The sequence below is a fragment of the Aspergillus candidus genome, assembly GCF_002847045.1.
Source record: "Aspergillus candidus strain CBS 102.13 unplaced genomic scaffold BDW47scaffold_24, whole genome shotgun sequence".
Classification (NCBI taxonomy): Eukaryota; Fungi; Ascomycota; class Eurotiomycetes; order Eurotiales; family Aspergillaceae; genus Aspergillus; species Aspergillus candidus.
In genome coordinates, this window is record NW_020194029.1 from 45,147 (window position 1) to 65,002 (window position 19,856).

The following is a 19,856-nucleotide window of genomic DNA, read 5'->3' on the forward strand; positions in this document are numbered from 1 at the left end:
AACAAAAAAGAAAACCTGGATAGCTTGGTGGATGGAACAGCTACTAGTAAGAAGGTTCCTTCCGCACGTTAGTACAGGCTCTAAAAATGGTCGGTTGTGGCACACTATAGTGTATACTATCTAAGCCTTAGACATACCCGTGGCTAAATTAGTTCCCTTTCCCTTGTCCTTGGACTTAACTAGTCCATGTCCCATACATACATATACATGTCACTTACATACCGTAGTACCTATCTAGGTAAGGTACTATTGTTAAGTAGGTGCCTGGGTAGGTATATGCTATATTTGTGCTACAGACTAGTCAGGCCTAGATGCATAGTGCATGGTATACCATACCACTAGTTAGTGCTTGACAAGATCATGGCTAGTAATTGTCCGATTCCTTCCCGCGAAATGCATGTACGTACCATGTACTCCCGCGGTCCAGAGTATCCTCGTGGTTGACAGGAAGTACGTACTAGCATAGCTCCATTTAAGACTGCGCCAGCTTCTTATCTAACGCACGAAGTGCAGATTCAGTCTGTTTGAATTTTCGCTCCCAATGACGTACGGGGTATAAGTATTGAGCTAATGAACCAGATTCAAACACATTTCCCTCCGGCTTCCACTGCTTTGTACAAAGTGGTTCTTCTGGCTCGTTACTCTTCAATTCCAACCACATCGAAGAGAGGACGTATATCACCAACTCTAGAGATAATATGCTCTCGACCTCCCGCAGATCAGTCCCCCAAGGTTGGTGGTGATTCGAATCAAGATATCTTCGCCGAGACATTCGGTGACATAATAAAAGGGTAGAACAATAGATACGATTGGCAAAAAGACTAAAGCCACCAGACCGTGACTGCAACAGTCGAGTCGAAGCCATGTACAGCAACATGCACATGTCGGGGACCAACACCCAGGGTAACATAAACATTGGCCAAAGGATGGAAGAATTGAAAGGTAACAGCGATCCACACAGAGAAAGAAAGAAATTAATTGAACAAAAGGCTGCATAATCAACAAGAAAGGAAGAGAAGAGAGGGAATTCAGCTAGCACAGTATACCCCGCCAGACATCCTAACCTCACCCTAGAACCGTGTTCGCGCAAGGGATATAGAACAAGAATACCTCCCAGCTAGGGCATCCATTTTGCTCGAGCAATCTAAATCAAGAAAGATAAAGGACGAAGAAAATGGAAACAAAGAAGAGTAAAAAGGCGAAAACAAAAAGACGATTGAAAGACAAGGGTAGGTCGTAAGGCCAGGAAATGGTATCATGTGCGCAAGACTTTAATAGAATTAGATCCAGGGCGGCGATATGGGAATAGGAGACATTGATATTAGAGTATGCAACATGAGAGGCGTGAGAGAAGTTGGATATCTATTGCGGGTAGCTGGCCGATTGGTTTTCTGTATGTGCATCGTTGATTAGCCACAGGTCTGGTGCCAATAGATCCGAGGACCTCCTGCCTTGAACCAATCCATTGTCTTCACAGCTGGCTTTCTTTCTTTTTCTTTTTGGTTTTGATTCTTCGTGGCTCGGTCCTAGCAATATTTGCAGATGCAACGAGGGCGGACTACTTACGTTGTTGATACACTTGACCGCCCTGGCCGTAAGGAGAGTGAGGGTAGTTGCCGGGCGGGTACATCTGTCCGTTGCTCTGATAGACCATTCCTCCAGCAGGGGCTCCATACTGGCCAGGCACTTGGCCGTCGGCAGGCTGATAGCCAATCGGCGGCAGTTGAGGACGGACATTGCCAGGATAGGTGGGAGGCTGGGGAGTCTGCGACGGATCGGGAGCGCCAGGAGCATCCACCTGGCTGGCCTGAGCAGCCTGAGCCGCAGCGGTGCGCTCACGCTCTTCAGCAGCTTTGCGCGCGTTTTCCTCCTCCTTCTTCCGTGCCTTCCACTCCTTGCGGATCTCCTTGAACTCTGCAGTAATGAGGTGGTCAGAATGGCTTCGGATGAAGAAAGAAAAAAGGAAGTAGTAATAATCGACCACGCCGAGCGACGTCACCGGCTTGAAGACGGAGGGAAAGCAAAAATAACCTCCACACCGGCGAGTCACGCTACTGTGATCCGCCCGCGCTAAAGTTGTGTAACTTGACTAGTGCGGGAGCCGTCCGCTAGTCCATATCGGATCTACGGCGGGCCCAAAACACGAGTAAAAGAAAAACAAACAAAAAAAGACCGAATCATACCTTCAGGGGTCCGTTTGGCTCCATGAGACTGCATCGTCACATGGGCGTTCAAATGGTTGAGGGTACCATATGCCTTCTCACAGCCGTTCCATCCACACTTGTACATGCGCTCAATCTCCTCATATCGGCGACGAGGTCGCTTGTGCTGTTGCGCACCGGGAATCGGCACAAAGGAATAGACCTAGAGAACCATCACCGCATCAGCTTCTGGACAGGGAAAATAAAAAGACAAAGAGAGGTAGGTGGAATTGTGCGCCGGATTTCTCGCGTCCCTGGAGGCAGCCTCTGACAAAAGGCGGCTCCCACTCCGAGGAGGGGGGCATCCCAAGACAACAATAAACGCAGATGCGCAAAGCCGTTGGAAACAGATGCCAGAATCATCAAAAACATACCTGGCCAGGGCGCGGCCCTGCGGTGGTTGCAGGGGAGGCGGGACCAACCGTTGTGGCAGGAGTGGTATAAGGGCCAGGAAGACCATGCTGGTGTTGTCCATATCCATGCGACCAATCCGGACGCGTATACATCTGGTGCGGGGGCGGCGGCGGGTGACCTTGATACTGGGCCATGTCATGACCCGACGGCTGATAAGGCGAGTAGGGAGGAGGATAGGTAGGGCTGGAGGCCGCGATTGAAGGATCTATAGGAACGTCCGGGTCAGACTTCACGTTCGAGTGATTTCGATGGCCATTGTGCTGCCCATCATGGAGGGTTGTCATGGACGGACTTGTTGCTTGAGCCATACCTGCCGCACCACCAGGCTGAGTGTTGGGCGCGTGATGGTACTGGGGAGGTGGCCGGGCGAGGTAATCGGGATAAGCTGGGGAGCGCGCGGCGGGCGGCTGGTTCAGACCGTAGTCTGACTGCGGCGTGTTGGAGGACGAAATATTGGCGGCGGGGCGCACCTCAGGCTGCGGAGTGTACTGGTGGTTGGCGCGGACCTCGGGTTGAGGTGTGTAAGGATGAGCAGTGGCTGCAGCAGAAGTCTGGTCTGCAGCTGAAATTTCAGAATGTGTCGCAGCAGGCGGCGGTGGATATGGAAAGGGCGAACCTGGCTGCGCGTACTCGGAGGCAGGTCTGTGGTCCATATAATACAAGGTGCAAGTTACCGGACGAGATCAACCCAAACAAATCCTTCCAGTTGAACGCACGTGCCTGCTCAAGGGACGCGTCGGAGGATACAATGAGCTTTGTGGACACCAATGAAAGGAGAAAGAGGTGCCGAAGAGGATATAAAGTATAGGCAGGGGAGGAGATAGGATCAAATATAACTGAATAAGACACCAAGACCGATTGGTTTGAGTGATCCTTATTATTTCCTTTTTCCTTTTTTTTTCCCTTTTTTTTTTGTTTTCAACTTTTGGAAGGGTGGTAATGCTTAAGCAGTGAATTGAGGGGTGCTCAAGTCCGATCGGAGCACGGGGGATTGGATGGTGACTTGACCAGACGAGGAGTTGGTGGTGTCGGTGGAAAGAAAGTGAAGTAAAGAGAAAACGAGTAAGGTGATCGACGCGTAATTCTGTCGCGTTATGACCAGGTTTTTCCTCTCCAATACAGGACAAAGGAAAACAAGAAAAAATAATAATAATAAAAATAAGAAATAAAAAATAAAAATAAAAAGAGCACAAGACAAGACCAGTGCTAAAAGGGGAAGAGTATTAAGAGGGTAAAAAAAAAAGGAAAAAACGAATAAATGACAAGTGAGGATTTGTAGTCACTCGGAGACAGGTGGTGCTGGCTCACGATGCTTAATTGATTTAGTCGCCTTTAGGGTGACGGAGAATGCCTTGCAGGGTGGCGGAAGGTACAGCAGCACGAGGAACCAGCAGCCAGCAGCGGGAAAAGAAATAGGATAGTCGTATCCTGCACTGGAACAAGCTTGGGAGGGGAAAATTAAAATCAAAAAAAATAAAAGAGGGTTTGAAAAGCAGCCAGGACAAGGCCCGTACTTAGCGGTATACTAGTACTGTGGCCTAGGGCGATACACTAGAGGAAAAATAAGAAGGGGAAAAAGAAAAAGAAAAAGAAAAACGGGGGAGCCAAAGACGATGGAGATAGAAAATCAAAAATAAAAAGATTTATCCACCAGGTTCAAAAAGGTGATAGCGCTAGAGACGATGCCTCGATACTAGGTGGCAACACCGTAGGACAATGACCCTGAATCGCGACAGAGGGGAAAGTAGTTGTTCAACTTGGCCCGGAAAAAAAAGGACTGGGCAGGACAGGCGACCTAAAAGGATTTGAATCAACGGGAGCATGGGCAACAGAGGTTTTTCGGCAGAAGGAAAAACGCAGGTTTAGGAGAGCACCTCGTGGGATCCGAGGGTGCGGTGGAGCGCGTGGACCCGTAATTTTCTTTCTCTGGGCAGGTTTAAGGGAGAAAGGTAGAGAGTATGTAAAGTGAAATCAAAAGAAGAGGTAAAAGAAAAGAAAGATAATAATCAAATAGAGGGAGAAAATTAAAACATAATACAATATAATAGATAGATAAAATAGAAATAGAATAATTAAATCAAAAGGTCGACTGTAATAAGGTGGTAACACGTATTAATCAGACGAAGGGGGGCGGTTTTGGTATCACTAATACTGAGAGGGGGCCACCCCCGGAGGATAAAATGTAATTTGTTCGTTGTTACTTCACCCTCCCCTTCTCTGTCAAAAACTTCTTGCTGTTGCTTTCTGGTGACGGGATCCGTTGCCAATAAGAAAGCTGCTCTGACCCACTTCTTTTTCTTTTTTCCCTCGATGAAATATCAGAGTGGGCCCAATATGAACTCTTTCTATTACGGAGTACAGAATGCTTCAGAGTATGATACTCTTTGGCCTTACTTTGTCCACCATACCTACGTGTAAAGTCGTTAAGCTTTCCTTTGTCTGTCTGACAAGGAGGATAAGTAAAGAAAAAAAAAATCATTTAACAAAAAAAAAAATAAAAAAGAAAATAGAGAGAAGGAAAAATAAGGAAGAGGAAAAATGAAGTGGGGAAGAATTTCTTCTTCTTTATTGTTTTGGCTTCCTCTCCTGAAATGCGGGCGGTACAATCCGCGATATGGTGGCGAAATAAATGTATTGGAAGAGTGGGAAGAGTGGGAAGAGAGAGAAAAAAAAAATAAAAAAATTTTGCTTGGTATCAGCTCTCCTTTTTTTTTTTTTCTTTCCCCCCCTTTATCTTTTCTACCTTTTTTAATTATTTGATTTTCTTTTTATTTTTCTCTATTATTCAATCTCAAAGGTTCTTCCCGATTTTTCTCGTATTTTTCAGATTTTTCCCACCCCCCTCTTTATCACCAGTTGTGATCGCAGGAAGAAAGAAATCCAATATCCATAGAGATCCAAAACTGACGTTGAAACAGACTCGCTAGGCCGTAGGACAAAGCTGTTGACAGATGGCTTTAGCTTGGATAGCCTACCCGCGATTCGGGACGGGCGATAGATGGTGCGCGCGTTGTTCGAGTTTGGTCACAGGGAGAGGTTAGTTAGAACAACCGGTGCGTGAACCTAGCGTGTATGCGCCCGTGGGCTGCGACCAAGATCTTTGGCCAACGCCCTGGGCTTACAGTACTATAGTAGGTCCTCGGCACACCAGCGAAGATGGTGGCCCAGGAATGGCGTGCCCGAGGAACGGCTTGAACGGTTGGCGACAAGGCCCGGATAGTGCGGCACTAGTGAGAAACAGGGTGTAGCGCAGGTCGGGGGAAGCGAAGTCTCCGTAGTGGAGACTGGTTAGCAGATGGAGGTAACTAAGTAAAGTATAATATGTATAGTATCGGCGAAAGATGATACTGACCGTGTTGGTAGTAGTAATAGTAGTAGCTGACCGGTGCTGAGACCAAGTCCATGATGATAATACAATCGATCGAATCGATACTCTGGCGATCCTCTAACTAAAGACTGCTCCAGCATAGAATCTTGAGGTTTGGAGCATCAGTTGTTCTTGAACGGTGGAGGGGTGATTGTACTGTAATGGAGTAAGTAACAGTATGTTTCAATCTTCTTGGACCCGTCCCCTCCCAGGAGAGCGGGGAAACAAAATCAATCATCCAACCGAGATGATATTGTTGTTCCCCCGTGGAGTCAACGCAACTGTGTGGCTAGGCAGAAGTCAATTGTTTATTGCGATCAAGATGTGTTTGGCGCTCTTGTCTATTCTGTCTGTCTTTCAATTCTGGCCGTTTTTGTCTCCAGTTGCTGTACCTATTCACAACTACATTGAGACTGAAAGGTCCTCCTGCCTCGATGATATGTAATCAATGGTATAGTACGCACTCCCAGTACTCCATACTGAGTACAGACAAGTTTCCTGGTAATGTACGGTAAACCACATTCGACTAGTCACTAGCGCCATCCATTGCACAAGTCAGGAACGCGTCAATGGGGAACACGAGGGTCACGACCCAATCGACACCACGGAATTCATAAATCTGTTCGGATATTAGCTTGGTTTTTAAACTAACAGTACACTCGGGCACTAGTCAATATGTATTTTATATTCCAAACAATGAGCCCTGTTCCACTGGCCATCTATCTACTAAATATTTGGCGGGCGGGAAGAGAGGGGGGGGTTGTAGATGGTACCGATCGATCAAGCATTGATTTTCTAAGCGGAGGGGAAAGGATTTCAAGAGGGAGGGGAAATTAAGTCAAGTCAGTGACAAGGAACCAACATCTGCCATACATCAGAACAAGTCAGGTGAAAGGGCTATCAAGATAATCTTTATTACCGCATAGTGTGGCACAAGGTACTTTTGTCATGACTTGTCTCCATAATCACCTAGTTGAGAGCTTTCCCCATAATTATATCTGACGAAGTTCTGACATAGCCGGTCATTACTAAACTGGTTCCCGGACAGATTGACGAGATATTAATACCACCTCGATCGGAGGTAGAGACCATAAAACAATTGATTTGGAGTTACGATGGCTCATAATTCGACCAACTGTTTATTGGAGTCTCCACCAGTCAACACCCGGGATTGGTCAACAACTCACAGAGGTACCCTCACAATGGCAGGTGGTAGATAAGGACCGAGTGATTTTATTACCGTCGCAATGGACACCCTAATTGAATCTCTACCATGCCGATAATATTAAAAATGGACAACGGCTCGGTAAGCTCCATTGCCATAAAATGACAGCACGGCGTACTCCGGAGGAATATCATCCTGAAATAACGAGCATCCATCAATCCGAACCCAGATGGGGGGGGGGAGAAACAAAGAAGTACCTAGGATACATTGGATGTCATATCACGGAATGGCTATTTGATGTGAAGATCCTTACTGCTTTAGTTGGGGAGAGGGACATGCTTTTCCCACCTTACGAAAAGGGGTAACGGCGGATTTGTTTTTGATAGGAAGACCGTACCCCAAGGCAGAAAAGAAAATACTAAAGGGTCGGGAACAAATGCAGGGCTCCAATCTTGGTAGGACTTCTCTGGGCGGATGTGGATTTCTTTTGGTTGATCCATACCCCGCGCAGCGGACCCAAACATCGGTGTCTATTGCTGCATTGCACCCTGCTTCCCGGTGAAGAGCAACATATTGGATGTGAGTTCTACCCTGTATATCTCGCCTACCGTGTAAACTGTATGCATCAATTGTATCTTGTCGGGTACAGTCTGAGCATAAATAGCATTTCATAACAGGGATCATAAATCTTAGATAGTAAACGGAGTAGACGCATTTGTATCTAACATTGCACCCAGTAACTGAATTGGCCAGTGCAGCTGATAACTATACAGGATGTGTCGGGCGAGAGCACCCACTGTCAGGTGATAACAAGTGGATCAAAGAAAACAGACCTCCGTAGTGATATGGTAATAGATTCGTTTCTCGGTATCAAGTCCGAATGGCCCCTTTTCCTTCCCAAAAAAAAAAAAGACCAGAATTATAATCACAAGCTCACATACTCTATCCCCCCTCATACCCGGTATTATCGATGTCTCTCACAATCAAAGAATATATCGTATAGCACAAAGTCCGGTACGAAAGCCTGCAAACGATTGCAGGGAACGGAATCAGGCCATTCATCCCCGAACGAAGATATGGGGTAATTAATACTAGATACCTACTAACATCACGGTACGATATACAACATTGTGTTTCGGATGCTGGCCGATTAGTACTCAAGGCCCACGGCTGGCCGTCGATCGGGTTTAAACACCCCCCTTCTCTAACACTGGTTTCTCCACTGGAGGTGAGCAATGGTATTCTTTTTCTCAAGTAAAAGCCCTTGATCAAGCACGATCCAAACTAGTAGGACCTCGTTCATCCACGCGTGAGGGGGAAAGGGATTGAATGCATTTAGGGATGTATCAGTAAGCATATATTTTGATAGATGCCAAGTGCCATGCATGCCGCATAAGAAACAAGAAATACCAACAGAGGCGTAATGATGTTTTGTATGGAGGTACTCCGTACCCCGTACAGACATAGGTATTGATTACAGGTGATGGGTGGGACCCACATTGACAACACAAAGGAGCCGTCTGACTCGACCTCTTTTTTTATTAATTTTGTTTTCTTGTTGGTAGGAAGAGGGGAGGGAAAGAAAAAGATTATTGTGATGGAGCATCATATGCACATGATAGGGGTAAGTTCTCCGCGGACAGACGAGAATGTGCAGCACGCAAGTTCCATTTCTTTGTCTTTGTCTTCCCCCTTTTCATCGCAGCGGATAATAATATCAAATATGCATAGGGGATATACCTGTCATTATTATGTAGGTTGACCAGCACTTCAGCATCATAGGCGATCACAATGTGTCCGTGTCCAAGCTAACTGGGAACTTGGTGCATAGGTAAAAATCTAGGGGTGAACTAGGTATGATCTCACTATGCTCCACGTGGAACTAATGGCTTTCACCATGATTGCTTGATTGCTCGATTGCCTGGACTGCAGGGCAACAGATAGGGTGAATCAGGCCATGCTGCTCTTCACTATAACCACTACCAGGGGAGCAAGTCCGTTTGACCCCCCCGACCACTGTACCTCGGTACATCAAGGGGAAAAATAAATCCAAATACAACGGCTGATTTGTATTATTAATGACAATTCTATACCGAAGCAACCATCAGTTCGTAATCGTATTGACCCCGAAATCTCCGCAAAAGAGGCAGCAGCAGTCACCATCACGTCGAGCGACATACCCAATCTGGATCAAGGTCAGGCTTGCTCTTCGTTATATACCAAGGTGGAGTCCGAAACAGCAACCAAGGATAGGGTTATTGTTCTTATTATTTTAAGAAAAGGGCGGGCTCATCTCCGTCTCTAAACTCAAAAGCCAAAATGTTCCGTCAGCGCATGGAACAGGCTGGTCCGGGAGCAAGGACCGTCTCCAAGTAATCGCGCCAATAAGAATCCCAACCATGCGCAATACTCCATAACAAAGTGTGGACTTCCGCAGGCACTAAGAGGCTAAGAGCCCGCGTCCAGTCTTGTTAAAGTTGCTCTTGATACGCGGTAAAGGACTCCGCAGGCTGCACTAGAGGCTAAATAGGGAATGCTAAACGGGCACTGGATATCGGTACGGGTACTGAGCTCCAGGCTCCCGAGTCCCCCGTTGATGGCGGCGCGTCGGGAGATGGACATGGCCAGATTTCAGTTCTAGTAGCGATATAACTAGTACTTGTCTGAGTTTCTACCGAATGAGCTGATCGCCGAGCTCGCAGTGGGCAAACGAGGAGAGTAACGATAATTTTCTTAACCGAACATAACGAGGGGGTTTTCTTCCGTCCCGTAAGCATAAGGTATTCTCATAGCACCAAAGCCAAGGATGGATTCAAATTTACTTGAATCTTCGTCGAATGATTGGTGCACAGCAGCACCTTTTCACGGTCAGCAACAGCAGTCGCTCCATCATGATAGATAAGCGTTGACATGGACTCGGTAAGCCAACTGTCCCCCAATAGTTTCCTCCAATAGTACACTACGAATTGTTCCTGAGACCCCTGAATCGGAGAGGTGATTTATGTAAAATCGAGCAAGGAATTTGTCATCGCACCCAGGCTGGAAACCGGGAAGAGTCAATGCTTGACCACTGGGCCCTCGATCTTGTCCGACCAGAGAAACGACAAGCCTCCGGAGCCGATGGCTCGCCAAGAAGGAGTATGGCCCTCCACGGTGACTCCCCAACCGGGCAGGTGGTGGGGACTGCCTGGAGCCCGTGAGGGGGGAGGTCAGCTCGAAGGATCTCTCATCACCTCCTGATCATTATCGTGATGTCTTGTCATTGGTATTTGACCAAGTTGGTATTGACAGGCATTATCGTTATTATCACATTAGCACTGCATAAGACAGCAGAATGTCTTTATTTTTTTTAGTAATTTCCAACAGCACTGCATGCCATGATGTTAACATGTTACATGTTCCATGCATGTTCTACGGCAGCTCTAAAAAGTAAGCCAGGCTGATAGTTAGTGGGAGAATTCACTCACCACATTTAAGGTCAGTTTGGCGGTGGTTGAGGCTTTCCCAGTGCGCGCGCGCCGGTTCTCTGTCTCCTGGTACGTGAGGAGGCCCACGATGCCCCTGTATGGCCAATCTCCTGTTCCCACGGGTTTATCAGCGGATTTTCCGAAATCCACCCACATGATTCAAAGGCTTTGACCTTTCCTGGAACCGCCTTCACCTTACCCTGAAAAGGTAGGTGGTATAATACACTGCAGCACTGAGCAGGTGTGTCCCCCCACCACCACCTCCCTCCTCTCCTCCCCCCACTCCCCCCAATCGAGGTTCTGCCAATCTCGTCCAGAGTCCGAGATACTACTAACCAAATGGGGCATAGGACAGGCGTGTCCAACTTCGGTAGGGACCTAACTTATTCTCCATACAACCCTGGAGCCTGCATATGCTTCGGCCGGGGCCTGGTAAGTTCTGAACTGTTTTGAACTAGTGTATTTTACAGGTTGGGGGCGATTTGGTGGAACTGTCCTTGTACTGGACGGCGCTAAGGTACCGCACCTGATCCACATCCCGGGACTAGGTCAGTATTGGTAAGAGCGGTACGGACACCAGCAATGGGACACTCGGACTAAGGCACTGGGCTACCCGGGTAGGCTATCCGCCACCTAGCGGCCTAGGAATTATGCTTGCTCAAGGTCATCGACTCTACATAAGTTGGCACATGGAGATTATATATGTGCATGCTGCAGGATAGCATATATGGTTTATAATAACCCATATACCGCGCCAAACATCAAAAGATTCTTCAGCAAAATGCCACTTCTGGCTACTCGAGATTTCTTCACGGCCAGTCGGTCGTACCCTGGGAGAAAATGGAAATACACTGGGAGGGATTGTTTTTTTTTCCTGTATGCAGCACGGAAAACTCCGTCCCAGCGACAGATATCGGACTTTGATATCCACACATAACACCGTACACCCACCCCCCACCCAGACAAAAAGCCCGACCCACCCGAAGAACCACGGGCTTTCCGCGCCTTTGTTACGCAAAATCTTACACAAAGATACACTTTGCTGAACCACGGATAGTCAGATCTGGCTTTCCCGGCGGCATGTCGGGGATGGCTTGAGGGGAGAAAGAATTATTATATCCGTGTCAACTGTGTCGATTACTGCGGTTTTGAGTGGACGACAAGTTCAGCGACTGCAGGATAGCACCTTGTTGGATCAGGGGTGTCCTTGTCAGATTATATTATTATAAGCAGCAATGATATTAATAACAATAACAAGAATAATAACGACGTTCATAAAAATCATAAAAACAAAACAAACCAGAAATAAAATAAGAAAGATAGGCGGCATAACTTCCCCAGAAACCACTCACATGATCTCGGCTACGCTACGAGAAAGAGACCCTTCTCCCCCCTCCATCCTACCCGTAGTACATACGGCCTAAGATACCTACCTACCTTGGAACGGGCCCGGTCGGTATTTTAAGTAAACTCCCCAATACCGTAGACTGAACCGGGTTAATCACCTATCAGGGTAGCAGCCGGAACCTCACAACAATCTGATTCTGCCCCGCATTGAGCCTCTATGTACGGATACTAGGTATTATGGTAGGTATCCGGGGGACGCCTACTACTACTGTTACTAGCTTAGCCCGACTAACCTCCCGGTAAGCTATAATTCTGTCAATTTGTTGGAATTGCATTGGGTTAGGGTGTCGTGCTCGCCTATGATCGGTGATATCGGGCAAGATTGCCGTCGGAAGGCATTGCCCTGCTTATGGATTATGGTGCCTTAGGTTCGGCGTATTAGGTAGGTCTATGGGGGTCCTATATGACTCAATGTTTGGTGGATGATTTTTCCGATGGAGTCGGTAGTTATTGTAGCAAAGTACTTGCACTGAAAAAAATATAAACATTCAATTGTCACGGATGTACTTCTATGTGCCTATTCAGGAAACACATTGTCAGCTTACACCCAATACGAATGCGAACTGGCAATGTAAAAGAAAAAAAAAACAACTCAAAGACAGCACGTCCCAAGAACAGCGTAGTGTTACTATACAGCTCCCCCGGACTCCGATAGAATAGACAAAGCAATATCTTTCGGAATAACATCCGCGTAGCTAGCTATAGTAGCTGGCTGGCATGCCCCTGGTCTCGCCATGTGTAGTCTGTCAAAATGGCGTGGCCACCGATCAGCAGCTTGCTGTCAACCAGCTCTCCTGTAATCAATTGGCTTGGATGTTTGCGGGAAACCCAACTGCTGCTGCTGCTGCTGCTGCTGCTAATGGGTTCCCGGTTAGTTCATGGTGCAGGATATGCATGCAGGGTGTATCACAGTATCTCCAGCCATGTTGAGATGCTCTGTTTGGTATTCTGGTCTGATTGGGAGAAATGTGCTGGAAATTAAACTAGATGGCGAGGGATGGAGAAGAAGGGGCCTTAAGAAGGGAGGCTCGCGTACAGAACACATGTTGCATTACAGTGAGATTTGAGGAATTCATATGGTTTTCCAAAAGCAAGATGTTTCGGGCTAGAGAACGAAGCCCGACAGTTGTTGTTTTTACGGACATGTACACCTTATACAATAGGTATACATAAAGCTCATATTAAGTTCAATGTAGTCCGTACAAAGTAAATAATGGAATTAATCAAATCACCTTACCAAAAGCTGCCATATTTGAGCAAATTACCATATACTAGCTCAGTAACACGCTTCACCCTAAGTCAGTGAGCCCGTATATGGCTTGTACTTCTAGGCTATTTGTACAAAGCCACCGATGTATTCAATGTGTTCGTATCAAACTAGAACATGTTGAACACGAGCTGATAACAATAGGGAAGAGAAGAGCAAAAGAATCAGTTAGATGATATGTTTTATAGTCTTGACTTATTATCCGTAATTGGGCTTGTGGTTTAGGGGTATGACGCTCCATTCGCATTGGAGAGGTCCCGGGTTCGATTCCCGGCGAGTCCACTTTTTTGTCAATATTACCATCGACTTAGCTTGTGTTTTTATTTCTCCTTGAAAAGAACCGCAGGGGATTGAATTTATGTCTGGTTGTGAAAAATGGTGGTTATTCTTCAGCTATTCAGCTACCAGTAAACAGTCACGGCAGGGTCAAACGTCGGTTTATGATCACCGTATCTTATTAACCTATGCATGGCTAGACAGATACCGCATGGATATTTTAAGGCTTGGCCTGTGTTTTGTATGTAAATGCTTGTCTATGAAATTTTATATCTTAGATTCCTGTGTATTCAAGAGCATGCGGGCAGTTCTTTGGTAGTCTGATCATTCGAGTATAGCAAGTCACCAACAGAGAACACTTGATTTCAGAGGTTTCTAATATGCAGTGAATTAACCAGTGGATGTTACTTCTGGATATAGAGCGTTACAGCTACTTAACTTAGGGAATGTCCTTGGCTGAACAATCTGATACACAACACCGAATGATATCAAGCGGTGGATACGACAGATCCAGCAGCGGAAGACCCAGCCCGATGTCGATCCTAAATATCAAACATATATCCTCCACATAAAACATATTATTGAAAGGGTTCATCATAAACAGCTCTAGTCCACCCAGAAGCCAACACGCCAGTCCAAAATAACCCGGGGTTTATACTCCGGGCATCATAAAAGCACCATCATTGGCCGGTATCAGCCTCCAAGGTTCATAGGTATCAGCCACGGGAGACAGCCCTAGTATCTACCTAGCAAACACCTATTGCCTATCTAGGTAGATACTAGACACAGGCTACATGGGCACGGTGGAGTCCAAAGCTAAGCCGACGATCTCATCTTTAACCCTACCTCACCTGCATACTCTTAACGCCGGAATTGGCGCATGGCGGGGGTGCAGACTAACAAGCTCGGCGGTGGCTTTTTATCACTTTCCCCTCATCTGTCTCCTTCCCTTCCCTTCTTCCTAAGGACGTCCCCCAATTTGGGCCTCCTCTTCACCCTGCGCCACAAGATCAAATAAGTTTAGATATATCCCGCCAGAGCGCACAGCAGAAACCAATGCCCCGCCTCAACGACCAGACCGTGACATTCCTACGCGCCGGCGCAGAAGCCCGCGATCACATCCGACAAGCATGGGACGGATTCATCAATTTCGCAGCGCGGGACAATGTCCTTGAAGTTGCGTTAGGGTTAATGTAGGCTGTCTCTGTTTTCTCCTTACCCCCGCCATTCAATCCATACCTGCCCATATAAGTACAGGTCACGCGTGCATTTGTTAAGAAAGATGTCCACAATAGCATCGCCCAAGCCTTCACAAAAGTAGTCACCTCCTTCGTCTCAGACATCATCCTCCCAGTTATCTCGCTCCTCCCCTTCCTAAGCCGCAACATGGACGAGAAATTCGCCGTCCTGACGCAGGGGCCGAACTACGCCGACATGAATGGGTATAACACCCTAGAGCAAGCTAGGGAGGATGGGGCGCTCGTGTTGGCATATGGGTATGTATTGGCCTTTCCCAGCTCTCTCACGAGAAAAAAAAAAAAAAAAAAAAAAACACCCAAGAAGAACCCGCAAACCAAGAGAGCTAACCCCCACAGCGTCTTCCTCCAAACGATCCTCAGCTTCTTCGGCGTCAGTCTAACGCTGTACGCCATCGCGCACATCTACACGTGGATCTCCGACGATCGTGTTATCAAACCGACTGTTCGGTGCAGGTACTGTAAGAAGTTCATTAGTGATCAGGTTGGTGCTTCCCCTCCCCGCCTCTCTGTGAGTGAGGCGATATTCTAACCTATATGTTGTTGTATTCGTGCAGGCGACTCGCTGCGTCAACTGCTCTAGTTGGCAGGACGGGAGGGAAGATCGGACTGGGTGGCAATAGGTATATATTTCTCTCTTTTCATGCGTTGGTTTGTATCTTCCTCTGTGAGCCTGTGGTGTTTTTCTGTTCGTGAGGAAGTTATATACTACAATATAAGGATAGTCTGTTTTGGTCCAGGTAAGCTTCTCTTCTTCACCATAATCATCGTCACAGCCCCTATGATTTCGTGTGATACACGAACACAAGGTATATTTTCCAACATCAAGAAATGATTTCATCAGCTTTTCGCCCAGCTCTGGTCTGCACTTCACCACAACTATATATATGTACTTCATGACAGAACTTACCCACACAAAACATCACAACGTCGCACTCTACTATCTAGATAAATACACAAACAACATCCTCCAATAGCCTACCCTACCCGCTCATTCCAAATAATTATATAGTCACTAGGTTTGCATGTAAACCACCTTACCCTACCTATACAACAAGAATACAGGCACCGCGCAAGTATCTCCAAGCACACACTAAAAACAATAAAAAATAAATACATAAAATAAACCTAAATAAACCCTAACACAAGATCTGATCAATTGCCTGGTATAATCACTACATACAAATACTGCCTAGCTACGAACATGTTCCCATTTAGCTTACATTGATATTATATTATGAGAGCTCGCTAGCAAGCGAGTAGGAACTACATCGCACTCATGCGCAGAGTGTCTGTATCTCCCGACGAGACGATACAAATACCGAAATCAGACGCTACGTCCTATGTTATTTATGGAAATGGAAGATCTTGCTGGATGATAATATCTTCCCGTGCTAGATGATGAAGTCTATACGTTAACCCCAGAGGCGAGCGTCTTTGGTACTGGGGAAAGGGAAAGAAGTTGACCGATATCTACGGCTTACAACACAAGATCCCATGAATGAAACCTATTTCGCTGTTACAAGTTACAAGCAAGTTGTTTTAAAAGATACATTTCATAATAGCAACCACTATACTCGGCAGAGCCTATTCACTCTGCCGACGACTGAGACAACTTTTGGATCAAGTAGAGACAGAAAGATAAAAACGCAATATTAGCACATGAGCGTATGATCATATAACAAGCTGAAAAAATAACCTGGAAGCCATCTCCGAGCCAGGTGAGTCAATAGTCCCTGTAAAATACCAAAACAGATACGGAATGAATCGCAACGCATAAAAAAAAGTCTATCGTGACATCGACGAACGCCGCCCGGACCGAGTTACGAAGGAGGAATCTGAAAATATCGCAGAAAAAGCACAAGGTCTACCGATGTGACAATCGTATACAAGCTCATGAACCGCACTGGGCATCAAGATCAGTCTACCAGCGACGAGCGCCGCCAATCGGAGCTGCGTTGGAGGCAGTGAAGCCGCCACCGCGGCCCCGACCGCCGCCACCGCGACCGCGACCTCCCCAGCGGCCGTAGCCGCCGCCGCCACCGCCGCTGTAGCGAACCATCTCGGCGAGACGGGGGTCAATCTGCTGCTTGGCCTCAGTGAGGATAGTGATCAAGTCACGAGCCTGCTTAGAATCTGTGGAGGGAATATGTTAGCAATCAATCACGTTGCCAGTTTGAAGGTTGATACATACTGTCAGTGGTGAAGAACGTGATGGCAGTTCCGTTGGCGCCGGCACGACCAGTTCGACCAATACGGTGAACATAGTCCTCCGAGTTGTTGGGGTAGTCATAGTTCAGAACATGAGTAATGTCACGAACATCTTCAGACACATTTGAGTTAGCAAACAGAGCATTAGTCAAAGATAGCAACGTGGCCTGAGCCCTTTATCAGTCGTGTGAAACGAGATGCACTGCTCCCTGTTTTCTCGGTCTTTTCATATCAAGATCCGGATGCGGTGAGTCCATGGACTGGCAAAAATCGTGGTCCTAGAGCGACCTTGGAATGCAGCTTTGCAAGAAGTTGGAAGAGCAAAAGAGACCCCATCTCTCTACCAACCAAATCCACAAGTAGAGATGGAAAACCAAAACAGAACAAAGTCATAAGTCTGCTACACTGCACTGTGAGTCCAAGGAGCTCCTGGTTTAAGGAACCATTTCAGAAGACCCGATAAAGCCTGGACGAGTCATATACACCAACAGGGGGGGGTTTTTCTTTTGAAAAAATCAAGCATCGTGCCATGATCACACAACCTCAATACGGGTGAGGATGTCTTGGAAGGAAGGGGGACGGGGAGGGGGGGGGAGGGGGAATTGTAATTTTATCATACCGATACCACGGGAAGCCACGTCGGTAGCCACCATGATTGGGCTCTTGCCCGTCTTGAACTCGTTCAAGACCCAATCTCTTTCCTGCTGTTGTTTATCACCGTGGATAGCTGAGTGACACGTTAGCGAGCGTGTTGAGGGGAACAGAAGGTGGGAGAATGGTGAGCTTACAAAGCGCTGGCCAGCCGTCCTGGCGCAGGAAGCGGGTAATTTCGTCAGCAATTCGCTTGGTGCCCGTGAAGATGAGGACCTTGTTGGTCTTCGTCTCCATGATCTTCTCCATGTGCTTAATCATCTTATCACGCTTCTCAAAGTCCGAGACAACTTCGACGATCTGGGTGATACGGTGGTTGGCGGACAGATCCATCGAACCGATGTTGACCTGGATGTAGTCCTGGAGGAAGTCCGACGCAAGCTGGCGAACCTCCTTGGGCCAAGTAGCAGACCACATGCAAGTCTGACGATCGGGACGAATCTGAGAAATGATCTTGCGGATCTGGGGCTCGAAACCCATGTCGAGCATGCGATCGGCCTCGTCGAGAACCAGGTAAGTGACACGGCGGAGGTTGGTGCGGCCAGCCTCCAGCATGTCGATCAAACGGCCGGGAGTGGCGATGCAGACCTCGACGCCACGGGACAGATCGCGGATCTGAGGGCCCTTGGGGACACCACCGTACACACAGGTGTTACGGATGCGAGAGGACTTTCCGAACTTGGTCATCTCAGTCTGGATCTGGACCGCAAGTTCACGGGTAGGGGCGAGGACAAGGACGATGGGGCCATCGCCGGGCGCGAGCAGAGGCTGGGCGTTGATGTGGACGATAGCGGGGAGACAGTAACTCAGAGTCTTTCCGGAACCAGTCTCAGCGATACCGACGACATCGCGACCGGAAAGCGCCATGGGCCAACCCTGAGACTGGATGGCGGTGGGGCGCTCAAAGCCTTGCTGCTTGACTTCGCTCAGCACATACTGAGGGAAGCCAGCCTCATCGAAGGTCTCGACGGGGCGAGGAATGTCCGGTCCTTGCACCACACACTCGTGCTTCTTGCGGAATTCATCCACGTCGCGCTGGCTGCGGTTGGTGACATCGGGGTGTTCCTTGTAGAACGACTTCTCAAACTTGGGGAGCGACTCCAGATCTGTATGTGAATATGTTAGTATGGCGATCGACGATTTGAGTCCAAACAGATCAGATCAACTTACCCCAGTCTTGCTTCTTCAAGCTGGCACCCAGGTTCGACATGCGGTCTCCGCCGGCAGCACCACCACCGCGGCCACCGAAACCACCGCCGCCATAGCCGCCGCCGCCGCCGCCGTAACCACCACCGCCGTAGCTACCACCACCACCGTAGCCACCACCACCGCCTCCGTAGCCACCACCACCACCACCACCATAGCCGCCTCCATTGGAGTAGCCGCCGCTGCCGCCATCCCTGGAGCTGAAAAGGAAGTTAGTAAATTATCCCACATGAGATGAAACGTAGACAAGCAGCAAGATGCCGAGGAGTATTGCGAGTGAGACACAGCGATGGGAGACTGGACCAGGGCGAAGTGCCCGAGGAGTTGGTTGAAGCCAACCCAGTCGCCACCCAACCGACGCCTACATTGCGACCACCCCGACAACGTGTTTCAAAAGACTGCTCGCAAGAGAAAAAAGACATACCGGTAGGAGTCACCACCGCGCGAATAACCGCCACCGTAAGAAGACATGACGATGGAAGATGTGTTTTTCTGATTTCTTTCTGGTTAAGGAAGGAAAGAAAAGTCGGAACTTTATCAACGAGAGAAAACAAAGTACAGGAGTAAAAACACCTGGGTAGTGAAGGAGGGAATATGAGACAGCCTCCAAATGATGATGTGAAGAAAAGAGAGATGAAAGAGATGAAGAAGAGAAGAGTGAAGGGGGGGGAGGATGAGATGAAAAAAGAAGGATGGAAGAAGGAAGAAGAAAGAAAAAAAATCAGACCGACAAAGGAAGGAGAAGAAAAAAAAAAAAAAAAAAAAAAAGAGCCGGCGGATGGGGAGGAGGCGACACTTGACCCGATCGGGCTCTAGTGCAGGGGGGCAAAAATCAAGGGAAATCCGCCGTGACCGACTCTTTTGTTTGCCTAATCAACAGGTTCTTTCACGGTTGATAATGGTAGAAAGGATGAGACTGTTACGCAGAGATGTGAAACGACATGGATTTCCTATCTTTGGGATGTTGT

At 47.7% G+C, this 19,856-nt stretch overlaps 6 protein-coding genes and 1 non-coding gene across 7 annotated transcripts; 4 read left to right on the forward strand and 3 right to left on the reverse strand.

Moving 5' to 3' along the window:
- Nucleotides 1-576: 576 nt before the first annotated feature.
- BDW47DRAFT_106212 (uncharacterized protein) lies at nucleotides 577-1,589 on the reverse strand. Its single transcript, XM_024812729.1, has one exon. It carries the CDS (start codon nucleotides 994-996, stop codon nucleotides 688-690), a length of 309 nt encoding a protein of 102 aa, XP_024671752.1. The 5' UTR covers nucleotides 997-1,589; the 3' UTR covers nucleotides 577-687.
- Nucleotides 1,140-3,817, reverse strand: BDW47DRAFT_33762 (putative C2H2 transcription factor (Con7)). The gene is made up of 5 exons (XM_024818781.1): nucleotides 3,232-3,817; nucleotides 2,624-3,171; nucleotides 2,184-2,364; nucleotides 1,567-1,914; nucleotides 1,140-1,391 (listed from the first exon to the last, which is right to left on the reverse strand). Exons 1-5 carry the CDS (start codon nucleotides 3,266-3,268, stop codon nucleotides 1,363-1,365), a joined length of 1,143 nt encoding a protein of 380 aa, XP_024671753.1. The 5' UTR covers nucleotides 3,269-3,817; the 3' UTR covers nucleotides 1,140-1,362.
- A 7,619-nt stretch (nucleotides 3,818-11,436) lies between these two features.
- BDW47DRAFT_106223 (uncharacterized protein) lies at nucleotides 11,437-11,848 on the forward strand. Its single transcript, XM_024812730.1, has one exon. The coding sequence runs from the start codon at nucleotides 11,493-11,495 to the stop codon at nucleotides 11,658-11,660; it is 168 nt and encodes a 55-aa protein (XP_024671754.1). The 5' UTR covers nucleotides 11,437-11,492; the 3' UTR covers nucleotides 11,661-11,848.
- A 1,650-nt stretch (nucleotides 11,849-13,498) lies between these two features.
- Nucleotides 13,499-13,570, forward strand: BDW47DRAFT_t87. Its single transcript has one exon. It is a non-coding gene; the product is annotated as a tRNA-Ala (tRNA).
- A 905-nt stretch (nucleotides 13,571-14,475) lies between these two features.
- Nucleotides 14,476-15,566, forward strand: BDW47DRAFT_106224 (MscL family protein). Its single transcript, XM_024812731.1, has 4 exons — nucleotides 14,476-14,757; nucleotides 14,860-15,060; nucleotides 15,160-15,304; nucleotides 15,378-15,566. Exons 1-4 carry the CDS (start codon nucleotides 14,621-14,623, stop codon nucleotides 15,441-15,443), a joined length of 549 nt encoding a protein of 182 aa, XP_024671755.1. The 5' UTR covers nucleotides 14,476-14,620; the 3' UTR covers nucleotides 15,444-15,566.
- A 1,045-nt stretch (nucleotides 15,567-16,611) lies between these two features.
- On the reverse strand, nucleotides 16,612-19,512 carry BDW47DRAFT_33827 (DEAD-box ATP-dependent RNA helicase DBP2). Its single transcript, XM_024818782.1, has 6 exons — nucleotides 19,313-19,512; nucleotides 18,853-19,088; nucleotides 17,820-18,788; nucleotides 17,651-17,758; nucleotides 17,015-17,143; nucleotides 16,612-16,956 (listed from the first exon to the last, which is right to left on the reverse strand). Exons 1-6 carry the CDS (start codon nucleotides 19,357-19,359, stop codon nucleotides 16,745-16,747), a joined length of 1,701 nt encoding a protein of 566 aa, XP_024671756.1. The 5' UTR covers nucleotides 19,360-19,512; the 3' UTR covers nucleotides 16,612-16,744.
- On the forward strand, nucleotides 19,394-19,785 carry BDW47DRAFT_33848 (uncharacterized protein). The gene has a single exon (XM_024818783.1). The coding sequence runs from the start codon at nucleotides 19,483-19,485 to the stop codon at nucleotides 19,702-19,704; it is 222 nt and encodes a 73-aa protein (XP_024671757.1). The 5' UTR covers nucleotides 19,394-19,482; the 3' UTR covers nucleotides 19,705-19,785.
- Nucleotides 19,786-19,856: the final 71 nt, after the last annotated feature.